At 44.4% G+C, this 12,855-nt stretch overlaps 1 protein-coding gene across 1 annotated transcript in view; it reads right to left on the bottom strand.

Moving 5' to 3' along the window:
- LOC140995842 (rho guanine nucleotide exchange factor 28-like) overlaps positions 1-12,855 on the bottom strand; it is a 39,457-nt gene that overhangs the window by 14,145 nt on the left and 12,457 nt on the right. Inside the window, exons 10-15 of the mRNA XM_073465964.1 lie at positions 12,647-12,713; positions 2,833-2,954; positions 2,292-2,665; positions 1,449-1,623; positions 849-960; positions 549-629 (exon numbers count right to left, since the gene is read on the bottom strand). Of these exons, the coding sequence (XP_073322065.1) occupies positions 549-629; positions 849-960; positions 1,449-1,623; positions 2,292-2,665; positions 2,833-2,954; positions 12,647-12,713 (931 nt within the window). The remainder of the gene's footprint in view (positions 1-548; positions 630-848; positions 961-1,448; positions 1,624-2,291; positions 2,666-2,832; positions 2,955-12,646; positions 12,714-12,855) is intronic.

Genomic DNA, 12,855 nt, shown 5'->3' on the forward strand with positions numbered 1-12,855 from the left:
TCAGGATATTAAAAAAACATGCAGTCTTAAAGATTCAGACCTCTACTTATCGGTCATTATATGAATAATTGTTTGAATGACTATTGTTTCATTACTAAGATATAAAAAAAAGACTTTGGAGAAAGTCTGCTCTTGATCTCACAGCATTTCAAAATAATAATGTTCTTCTCTGAGACAGTGGTTTGTGCATTTCACATCATGCGTGCTGCACTCACCACCAAAAACTAAATCTCACCACAGACACAGAGCTGCACAGTTTGGGCCACAATGAGAAACATCATTGTTTTGCACAACTGTGTGATCAAAATATCTGGGGAAATCATTTTTAATCAGTTCACTGCAGTTTTTCCATCATGGATAAAAATACTTTTAAATTACACTGGATCACGAAAAACTTTAAATACACAAGATATGCCTTTCAGTTGTGATAACCACCAGTTTATCCCACAGCTCACCAGAAAAAAGAGTGAAAAGACACGCTGTTATTTATCCACAGGCCAACCAGCAGTGTATAAGTTGCTGTTTTTCGACGTTGCTCTTGTACTTACTAACTTGGTTGAGACGAGAGAGGGATTTAGAGAGAGATAAAGCTTGGAGTAGAGAACGACTGCCGCCGCTGAATGCACCATCTACATGGGACAAAGCATGGCCTTAATGCTGCGCACTCGCTTGAGTAGTGGAGCCTTATCAAAGCAGAGCTGACACTAAACACATATACACTTATAAAGAGGTTCAGTTGATTTATGACACCTGTCTGGTCTGCCCCCTGTTAGTGGCACATGTGTCCATTCAGCTGACTCCTGGGAACAGAGAGGTCACAGGGGCAAAAGGGGTCACAGTTCACTCACCTTCTGCCAGGTCGCCGATGGTTGCGTCTCGGTTTAGCAGCGGCCGTGACGGCTTTGCCTTGGGGGAGGAGTAGGAGTAGGAGCGCAGGCGGACCTCGGCCTCCTCTGGGTTCTGGGTGAGAAAGCAGATCAGAAGGAACGGATCAGGCAGGACACACTCTCTTCATATAAGTGACTTTTTGTTCACATTATTGATCTATCGACAGTCTGGGCTCATCAGCTCATGATTGGCTGTTATTGTGTCATGTTATGACATGAGTTTTAGCGCTTTATCATGCTTGTGATGCGTTTTTTACAATAAAATCTGCTGCCAAAAATGTTTTATTTGATAACTGAATTAGAGAATGACACAGCAGGTCCATTCAGCACATCATGGCTCAGTGGAAACAGAAGACAAAAGTGACCTGCTCAACTGTCAACTGAAGATAAAAGTCAAAATGTGTCTGTTTAAAGAAGTAGACAATCAGTAGGAATAATCCAAAAAGTTTTTAAATCTCTTGTCTAGAGGGCAGTATGGTCATAATACAGTGTTTTAATTAACTGATTGGAATAAAGAAGTGTTTGCTGTCTCAGGACACAACACCTTTAGTGACGGTGTACCTTGGTAGACTGGTGTGTGCTGTCAGAGTGTGTGCGATTAAAGTCTGGTGACGTGTCGAAAGAATCCCTCTCCTCTCCTGAGCTGGTTCGCAGGATGGCCTGCTGCTTTAAAGATGCGCAGGGGTACGAATGTCCCAGTATGTCGTCTTCTCCGCTGTCACACTCCAGACTAGGACTGTTCACACACACACACACAAGCACAGATGCAGATGCAGGATTAAAAAAAAATCAAAAGTAGTATGCAAGTATGATCATAATGCGTCAAATTTAAATCCTAAACTCAGGCACACTATAAGATAATGTGCTGACTTTGTGTCTGTGATGACCTCCATCATTTTGCACAGATAAGTCAAGATGAACTTGAATGACCTTAAAAATCACAGTGGGCAGTCATCAAGGCCAAGTCCAGGCTACACTCAGACTTTAAACTGTGCAGTATTTTGCCGGCTTCATTGCTCACAGAGGAGATCCTACAGCACTGAGGAAACTGGAAGGAATGTTCAGCAACTTCAACACACAAACAGCTCAATTGTGTCCAGGCTTCCTGTCACTTTCCGCACCTACACCGACTACAATCGCTGCGCAAAACGTCACGAAATGCTGTTGCCGAAATTCCACACAGATGATGCTCGGCTGTCTTTGTCTGGGTCAGTCACTGGAATGTTTTTTGGTTCTTGTTAACAAGAGCACACAACAAGTTTATGAATGAGTCCACTATAATTGTGTTTTATCCTCTCACTTAAATAAAAACACTAGGCCAGTTGTGAGCCACATTAATAGTTTCATAAATAGTGAGTGCCTTTGTTGTCCCTTATTCAATAATTAACAGGAATAGAGTCCTACCTCAGGCCCCGGCTCGTCTCTGTCAAGCTGCATCCTCTGCGATTCAAAGCAGGAGAAACTGGCAGCGCCTGACGCCTCAGTGCTCCCTCGAACAAGCGGAAGGGGGAAGCCAGTGGGGAGGAAGGGATAGACGGGGAGGAAGCAAGGGGAGAGGGAGAGACACGAGGGGAAGGCTCCCTGTGATTCTCCAGGCCGGAGCCTTGGATTCGCCTGTCGCCGATTCGCGGTGAGGATGGGTGCCGGTTCTGGGAGCAGTTTCTCAAGTCAGGGGGATTCATGGAGAGGGGGTGCCAGCGTGGGCTGCCAACATGGGGCATAGGGCTCACCTCCTCCTCCTCCCCTGGAGAGCGGTATTTAATGTCAGCGTCATCAACCTGGAACAGAAAAGCGAGAAAGTGAAGGAACCATTTCACAGGCTGGTTTGTGGCTCCTGGAACGGAACATTTTACATCATATGAGCCGAAATTGTAACGTTATAAACATTATATAACTGACTCACATTGTATATTTTTACCTACACTGAATGGAACAAAAGACTCACCTGGTCAACCAGCATGGTGTTGGCGTACACTCGGTCTTTGCCATGTATCATCGCTGACAATCTGGCAGCTGCTGCCAGAGTCGGGGACGAGGCCTGGTTCTCCCTTATGGGCTGGCTTTTCTCTACAGCAAGGAGGGGGGAGCCACAGAGAGCGAGAGAAAGAGAGAGAGAGAGGGGATTTTTCAATATTACATTTGGTTTCCACAGCAACACCAAATAACTTCTCACAAACACGGGAAGTGACATAGACATCCTGGGCAGTTGCATGTCATTGTTCAGGACCAACAGTCTCTGTGCGAGTGTGTATGTGTCTGTCTGGCTCTTTGCACACACACGTGAATGGGTGTGTGAGTGGGCATCTGTAGCCATGTTTCTTCCCCGCCCTGCCGTCGATACGGTGGGTCAGTGGAAATAACTCCCAGTGAGCACACAGTAGCATTGAGAGGAACCCTTTGGACACAGTAGAGTCACTGTGAGCAGCAGCCTGGCTTTTTGCTGTTTAACAGGGGAAAACAGTCCTGCTCTCAAAACACACACACACACACACAACTCCCTCTGCACAAAACACAGCCGCTCCACAACACAATTTCTGAGAAAGTATTTCAGGTAAGAAACAACCTACAGATGTGAGCTACTAGCCAGAGCACTCCTTACAACAAACCTTTGAGGAGACCCTTTTTTTTATTTTGTTAGGCTTATTTGCAAGATTTAATTAAATATACAAAACTAAATAAACAGACAAAAAGACAAATACACACTTTTATACTACAAGTCCAACTCAGTAACATGTAAATGTCATTGTAGACGTAAAGCATAAAAACGTTAAAATAAACAGTTTAAGCAGTTTTTGGTGCCCATACAGTATAAATTGCATGTCTGTGTACTACATATAGTATATGCATAGGTACAGGTGATGTACATAATCTTTTAAATTGAATGCTCATGATGCACTGTCCTGAATAAAACAGTAGTATTGAATATTAGCTTGGAATCATGTGATTTGATCAGAAGCACCAGGATCAGCAGGTTTGATTCTTCCAAAGTCATAAATGAACCAAACTGTAGAGCCAAACATGGACAAAAGAGCTTTTAAAATGCTCAGTAAAAAAGTTCCATAATGATGATAATGTACACGTGTGAGGGAGCCCCCCTATCCCAGGACAGAGAGACGGAGAAGGAGGGAGGTTTCTTCTTCCTCTGGGGACTTTACACTACTTACAGTGGCTTGCAAAAGTATTCATACCCCTTGAACTTTTCCACATTTTGCCACATAACAACCATAAACGTAAATGTATTTTATTGGGATTTTATGTGATAGACCAACACAAAGTGGTGCATAATTGTGAAGTGGAAGGAAAATGATACATGGTTTTCAAATTTTTTTACAAATAAAAAACTGAAAAGTGTGCCGTGCAAAAGTATTCAGCCCCCTTTACTCTGATACCCCTAAATAAAATCCAGTGCAACTAAAAGCTTTCAGAAGTCACCTAATTAGTAAATGGAGTCCACCTGTGTGTAATCTATTCTCAGTATAAATACAGCTGTTCTGTGAAGGCCTCAGAGGTTTGTCAGAGAACATTAGTGAACAAACAGCATCGTGAAGCCCAAGGAACACACCACACAGGTCACGGATAAAGTTGTGGAGAAGTTTAAAGCAGGATTAGGTTATGAAAAAATATCCCAAGCTTTGAACATCTCACGGAGCACTGTTCAATCCATCATCCGAAAATGGAAAGAGTATGGCACAACTGCAAACCTACCAAGACATGGCCGTCCACCTAAACTGACAGGCCGGGCAAAGCCGAGCATTGATCAGAGAAGCAGCCAAGAGGCCCATGGTAGCTCTGGAGGAGCTGCAGAGATCCACAGCTCAGGTGGGAGAATCTGTCCACAGGACAACTATTAGTCGTGCACTCCACAAATCGGGCCTTTATGGAAGAGTGGCAAGAAAAAAGCCATTGTTGAAACAAAGCCATACGAAGTCCCATTTGCAGTTTGCCACAAGCCATGTGGGGGACACAGCAAACATGTGGAGGAAGGTGCTCTGGTCAGATGAGACCAAAATTGAAGTTTTTGGCCTAAATGCAAAACGCTACGTGTGGCGGAAAACTAACACTGCACATCACCCTGAACACACCATCCCCACCGTGAAACATGGTGTGCTGTGGGGATGCTTTTCTTCAGCAGGGACAGGGAAGCTGGTCAGAATTGATGGGAAGAATGGGCAAAAATTTCAGTCTCTAGATCATCTGTCATTGCAGCGAAAGGTGGTTCTACAAAGTATTGACTCAGGGGGGCTGAATACTTTTGCACGCCACACTTTTCTGTTTTTTATTTGTAAAAAAATTTGAAAACCATGTATCATTTTCCTTCCACTTCACAATTATGCGCCACTTTGTGTTGGTCTATCACATAAAATCCCAATAAAATAAATTTATGTTTGTGGTTGTAACGGGACAAAATGTGGAAAAGTTCAAGGGGTATGAATACTTTTGCAAGCCACTGTATGTTGTTTCACCATACAGAGTGAAAAGCCAAGTGAGGCATTGCGATAGTGATTTTGAGCTATATTAATAAATTGCCTTGACTTGACTTTTACATAGAAAAGCTTAAGTGCAGTCCATTCATGTAAAGTTCCAAATGTACAGTAGTTCACATTGTGTGTTAAAGTACAAAATAGTGTATGAGTTTTCTATCTGACTTCTCAGCAACACACTCACTGTGTGGCCTGTGTAGTTATTTTGATTGTATTTTTATTTTACTAATTATTTTTATTTTATCTATTAAATCATCTGGCATCACTGCAAAGTTTTACAGGTTTTACAAACATGACTGTTATTTTAAATTATTTTAATCTTTATCAAATTATCCAATGTTTTTAATGGTTTAATGGTCCCATTGTGGGACTACTTTTACTACAATATTTCTCCTTGTTATGGTGTCTCCTTTTCTTTGTTTTGTCTGACTCAGTGTCATTGTAAATGAGGGTCACCTGTCAATGATCTCTTGAGGGATCAATAAGGGTTGATTGATTTACTGATCGTTTGAAATGTGTCTCCATCTCTTCAATGATGAATTTCTTGCTGTACTATTGCTGAACAGAAACATGTGATCCCTTTCTCTCTGATTCACTCCAACTATAATCAACATCATCAAATTTCAAGGAACTCACCACACAACAACTCATGAGCGGCGAAAAATAACAGCCCCCTCAGTGCTTCAGTGGAAGCACACAGACACAGTTTACAGTTAAGGTCAGCGGCTCACAGGTATGACAGCAGTATGCATTTGAAGTGCAGCAATGGAAAGGGGGTTTCACAATCTGCATAGCATTCACTAGAAAAAAACTCACCACATTAGCATACCACAACAACAGTGCAGTACTCATCACACTAACCACAAGAGGCAGCCTCATTAGCTCAGTTATATTATTACGTCCCTAATGACAGTCTCACCTTCCGCTGGCCAACAATGCCAGCCGTGCAAAAACATGTCTTTGGCACTGCTGCTTCCATCTAAACTCCTCAAGCAGATATTAAACTGAGACTCAACAGTCCTCTTAAAAAACTCATCCATAGTTTATACATCGTTGCCAAGCTGCCAGCACCGCAGTGTAGGAGGAGAGAAGTCCAGCATTTGTAGCAGAGAATAAATCAGACCAACAATTGGCTGTGCTTCCTGTAGGCGGTGAGTCCAATAAATCTGAGAGGCAACAGGGAGACACTGATGAGGACACCAGATGATCCCTGTTCCATCCAAACGTGAAGCTGAACCACTGCAGGATGCACAGAGCTTGGACTGCATCATATCTCCCAGAACTTAAATGTACTGTGAGTAACTACCGCCTGAAATCTGGAGAAATATATCAACATTACAACCTGTTCTTCCGCCGTTCAAAAGAACTTCTGCATCCTCTTAGTTCCACATGAATGCATAACACTGTATACAGATCCATAATACCTGCACAAAGTCACGTTAGACCTTCTACTCTGTATTGTAGAATTAGCTTGAGTCCAACATAAAATCCAGAAAAGGGGGTCAGATCTTGGATGATGGTCAAACCACTGTTTGAAAGCAGATACTGTTTCATATGAGCCCACTTAAGGAGCTTGACAGACAGGACTAATAGTTAAGGTTCTGGGCCAGGTCCAAAGCCACAGCTGGCTGCCACGGGCCCGATCATTCACACACCTCTGACCCATAAACGCCGCCTCAGTGAACATTACTGTCAGGGGCTACGATCTGTGTTTAACATTAGTTAACTGGGGGAATAACAGAGAAGCAGGGAGTTCATATTACTAACAAGTTAGAGCTGCACAAAATCAATCTCACTGCCGGAGAAGCTGTCGTTTTATCGCTGAGGCAGAGAGCGCTGTCCGCAGGTTGCCACTTCAAAAAAGGTTTTCAGGAACGTGGAACAGTGCGTGGGGCTATTTGTATAGGATTTCTGCTCAGAGAAGGTATATTTGGATGTGATGTGATATTCAGAGCATGTCCCTGAGAGAGAGCCAACCTTATACAGTAGCAGTGCCTGAAGAAAAAGAGACAGCTCAAGCTTTACAGAGAGCCAGACAAAGACCGCAGTCACTGCCAGGTTTCCAGACCAGGGCAGTTAAACGCAGAGAGTGACCCTTCAACCCCATGCACACCCCTGGGAGAGAGAGATCGAGGAAGGCAGGATGGAGGAGGAGGGGTGGTGATGGTGGTGGTTCACAAGGGCCCTTTCTCAAGGTTTTCTCTCTGTGGAAGCTGCTGGTGTGATAAAAATGGCAAAACAAAAAGATAAACAGAGCGTCATAATTGTTGATCATGTAAACACCTCGGCTTGTTTATTGTGAGTATTAATGGATTATTTATCCATGCTCTCCCTTTTTTATGACGCAAGTCTCTTTTTAAGCACCACACTAAACAACTGTCACCATGGAGAGAGCTGGGAGAAATTAGGAGCAGAGTGAAACAACAAGCTGAGTCTAAAAGAATCACAACAGAAGGTGGTATTACCTCCCAAAGAGGAGAGGTAATTGTTCAACTTCAGTGCTCGTGGAGGGCCGTTTAAATCATTAAAACAATTGTCCACCAAAATCCACAAACCAACTATGAGTTATGACACCTGCAGTCAAACATCCTGGTCCAAGCATCACACTGTCCGTTCTTTCTGTGTTTACATTCGAGTGCGTCACCCGGCCCGAGAGATCCAGGAAGAGGTAAACCCAGAGCGAGCAGCGATCAGTCCTCAGAGTGAAGAAATAAACTTGTGCACACCTGAAATCACATTTCACTTTGCAGGTGCATTGTTACACCAGGGCTGTTTGACTTCTGAAAATGTCCAAATCCACCTCGAGAGAATATGGACAGTTTAAAAAAGTTTATATAGCGCTGCTATTTCTGCTCTGCAGGCCAACAGCACAGACAGGCCAGTGTGGATAAAATTTGCAGATGTCAATCACAATTAAGAAGCAATAACATGGATAATCTTGCAGAGTTTATGGTGAAAGATGAGGAAAAGAGCACTGGAGCTGAGCCATGACACAGACATGGCAGTAACTTGATCTTCCTCTGTCTCTGTCTCTGTCTCTGTCTCTGTCTCTGTCTCTCTCTCTCTCTCTCTCCTCATCAAAAACACACAGTCACTTGCACACAGGCAATGAACTGTTAAACCATTCTGGTTGAATTTTGCACTATTTTAAGCATTCTCCTCAGCTCTCCCATGACTAATGATGTAGCAACAAACTTGTTTGCCAAGCTTAAGCACCAGGATTAACCAGATTTTGGTTTTCATGAAGTGACAATTAACTGCGGCAAACATTGAGCTCTGGGGACACTTCAGTGACACATAAAAACTGATCATGGCGATCAAGTGCAGGTGCCTGAGCAGTGATAAATAAGTTCATTGACCCTGTACATCACATGAAGCCACGACTCCTCAGCGGGGTTCATTCATGCAAACAACAGTGTGGGCCGAGGATGTCAAAAGCCCCAAACCACTCAATCAGCCTCGAGTAGACATCTGACATTCCCCAACATACTGTCAGATATCAGGTTACATCACTGGCAAACATGCAGTTATCTCACTCTGATTGACATTGCTGCAGAGGAGGCCTGTGAATAAGCGTGTGTAGTGGGAACAGTCTAATTTTAACTGAATTGTTCCACAGTGAGCAGTGAGACGTGTCTGCCAGGAGGGCAGTTCGCCATCTGTGACACTGATGTAGCTATAAGAAAAGAGATGGAATTGGGAAAGACTGTGTGTGTGTGTGAACAAGTTAGCCATCTAATGTCTGTCAAACACTGCAGCTCAGTAACACTTTGTCTAAAACTGAATTCTAAGAAAATCTGTGCAATATAAAGTGACGTTGTTGACTTCAATGGTTACTCATACGAATAAGATATAACTGTCAGTGTGATAGGATGGAAAGACAATTATTTTATGTATGTATAATGTAAGATTCTCACATTTATCAATCAGAGCACCACTCAGTGTTACCTTTTTTGCCCGTCTTCCTGCGCATCCTCATCTTTGGAAACGAGGGCCATGAGTAGTTGAAAGGAGAGTCAGAGTCAGAATCCATGATTTGCAGTCTTCAAGGAACTCTTCATCCAAACGCCTCAAGGCGTTTGATAAATAAATGATCAGCGCTTCAGTTTAAATCCATTTCACAGCAACCGAACGGACCATAGCCACAGCGTTCACTCGTCTTTCTCCAGAGCCCCGCTGTAGACACTCTTGACACTTCAGGAGTGAGCCAGCATGTTCCCCTCTGTCTCCCCCGAACACCCCTCCCCCTAAAATCCACCCCTTCCCCCTCCACAACTCTGCACCAACTGTCCGACAGAGCCGGGACCGAACCCTGTCTTCACTCTCTGCTCCTTTTCTTGAGTTTCCACTGTATCTACAACTTTCCCCTGTCTTTCTGACTACTCTTCTCAAATCTCTGCCAACCTGTGGGTCTCCAAGTCTTCCTCTGTTCCCCCTCAGTCACTCATCTACCACACACAGCACAGAGGGAGAGAGATCAACACATGCTGACAGGAGCAGGGGGAGGAGTGTACTGACGGCCGGAAAGAGTGACTGAAGGAGGGAGAGAAACAGACAGAGACAAAGTCAAACATAGGAGTGACTTCAGAACCTACAGCGAAGACAAACACGAGGGCAGACAGCTTAGTGGAGGTGAGTTGGGAGAAATCATTAACCCTGTGAGTTCATGATTGTCCCCGAGATGTCTACAGAGCTGCACACTCCAAGTGCGAACCATTCAACCAAAATATGCCTGGATGCCACGTCTGAAGAGAGTCCTTCATTCTCTCTGTCTCCATATTTTAGCATGTCAAAGCCAAGCTGAGGGGGGAAAGGGGTTTGGAGCGTGGGTGGGTAGGGAGGGGGGGTAGACTGCCAGGTCAGCAGCCTCACCATGGAGACAGCAGTGAGAGCCACTGCTGTTTTCTTCTTCCACGCTGTTTTTTTTTTTTTTTTCTCCCCTTTTTCCTCCTCTTGCCAACTTGCAGGCGTACAGTGCTCCATTTGCAGCAGCGAGGATACAAGCACTTAGTTCTGCTGGAGGTGGTAAAAGTGAGAGAATGGGATAGTGAAAGGTGTTTAAGAGACAACTTAGACAATGGCACTCTGGAAAGAGGCCAAGCACGGGTTTATAAATGCACATAAATGAAGGAATGTGATAAAAAAGGGGGGGGGGATGAGAGGAGTTTTGTAGGCAGAGGAGGGAAACAGGGGTACACTGAGACTATAGAAAGAGGGTGTGTGTGTGTGCATGAGGGTGTTGGCACTGTAGTAGTGAACATTAATGCTGCCTTTGTGGGGTCTGTGTGAGGTTTAATCCGTTTTTCCGTTCCCCAATTAGATCCCTCAGCCGGGGTCGGAGACTCTTGTTAGCGTTCCTGCCGTTGCAACTCATCGTCTGTTGTCCCCCTGCCAAACTATCCATATCATAAATCCCTTTCTCTTACTCTCTCTCTCTCTCTTTTCCCCCTATTACACTGACACACACCATTCTCACACTGCTCCACTCTCCTCTCCCTGGGGATCTCAACAAGCTGCTGGAAAACTGCATTCAGCAAAGCCCTGGCAACCCCCATTCAGCTACAAACACCCCCTTTTTTCCCCACTTCCACATACCCCTTGCCCCCTTCAGAGCGCTCTTCCCCACCACATTCTCCCTCACAAACACACAAGTGCACGCAAACACTGACGACACACACACAAACACACACAGCGACCTCCTTCCCTTCTTCAGCTGTGGAGAGCAGGATGAAGTGGCCTTTGCTGTTTGTTCACTAAACTCACATTAAAATGTTGAGCGGGGGGAAAGGGTACATGAGTCTGTGTGTGTGTGTGTTTGTGTGTGCAGGTATTTGGGGGCAAGTTTGTGTTTTGGGTGGGGTATTTGAATTTTGGGGGCATTAGGAGGGCAAAGGTGGGAGGCGGAAGGACACAAGACAACAGAGAGAACTTGTCTTCTTTTTCTTGAAAGGTTTAAACTATTACTCTGACATTTTAAACCTTGTACAACCTGCTGTGGCAATACTGTATCTCACTGCATTCAAGCCAATGAAGTTACAGTAATTTGAAGTTGAGAGAGGAAAGACATGACATCAAGAAGACAGCGGGAACATGACAGCTAGGCTCAAAATTCCTCATCCCTCGCCGAAGCTCCGGCTGCAGAAGTTGTGTCTGTCTATTTGGTGACGCATTAGCTGAAGTCAAACGGCCTGATAAAAACAGGGCTGGAGTCCCACTATGTGTTTCACTACTTTGTTTATAAAAATAAAATCCTGCCGGTCACTCGTAATGCCCAGCAGCTCAGGAATGTCTAAGGAGGAACTGAAATACTTCAAGGGTCAGAAAAGCTTTGTGATCCTGAAAAAATGATGTGTAGAAAACCTGAGTCACTCTCTGTCTGAGATTTGTTATTTTACTCAAACATGGTACTGAAGGGAAACTTGGGGAAACAGGATCCGAGTGGCCAGTGTTCTGTCGTCTGAACCGCAAAGAGCATTTGAAAGGATCGATTGAGGTCACAGGCAGGGAATCTTCAAAGACGCACTCACACATACACACACGCACACGGAGTAAAGAATGGCTAAACCATATAGCATGGAAAACAAGACCAGCCACAGGAAGTTCAGATTGCAGATGTCCAGTGCCAAGTGTTATAAAGCCTGAAGCCTCAACTGGTAACCACAGCATTCTTACACTGAGGCATCAGTCTGCTCTGCAGCAATACAGGCCAATTATTAACCCGCAGGATGTTCCCACTCTCAAATCCTCCCCTTTCCTTCCCGTCCAGAAGCGGATCAGAGTGAAGCCACCTTCAGCCGCCTAGTTACGGTTCATTTCTGTTCCCTGTCAATGCTGGCAGGAAGAGTATGACTCAGGAGAGTTCTCTGCATGTCATATTAAAAAGATTCCTTCTCAGTGCCACAATCCCTGCATGCACCGAGTGACAAGACTCTAAAAACTCCAGAGAGAGGGGGGCAAGACAAGCCAGCGGGCTGAAATGTGATACTACAGTCCGCGGGGATGGTAGACAGCCGTAGCCGAGGATTAGAGTTGAGTTCCAAGTTCTGTTCAGGAAAGGAAATGTTTCCTGCAGTTGGACTTACTTAATGATTAGAAGCTACTTGGATGATTTCCTATGAATATAATGCCACCTAAAACAACAGCGATCAATTTCAGTCTGCTCAAAATCTACAGCTGAGGCACCGCAAGCTCCAAAATCAAAACCATATCTAAAAACGGGCTTCTGAGAAAGTAACCTCGCTCGGGAGGAAGTTTAAAAATAATATCAATAAAAATTACCAGGCTGCGGTGGATAGTCCTCTTCGTCCTCCTCGTTCAGGCAGAACATCAGCGGCTCCTCGTAGTCCTGAGCGAAGAAACAGGGAACCTTTCACCAAACAGCAGCAAGACTTTCTCAGCAGACTATAAGCACACCACAGAAACTAAAAAAACACAAGTAGAACTAAGTACAAAAACACAAGTGGTTGGTGAGTGTCTAAGATCAATTA

Source organism: Pagrus major, chromosome 5 (assembly GCF_040436345.1).
Source record: "Pagrus major chromosome 5, Pma_NU_1.0".
Classification (NCBI taxonomy): Eukaryota; Metazoa; Chordata; class Actinopteri; order Spariformes; family Sparidae; genus Pagrus; species Pagrus major.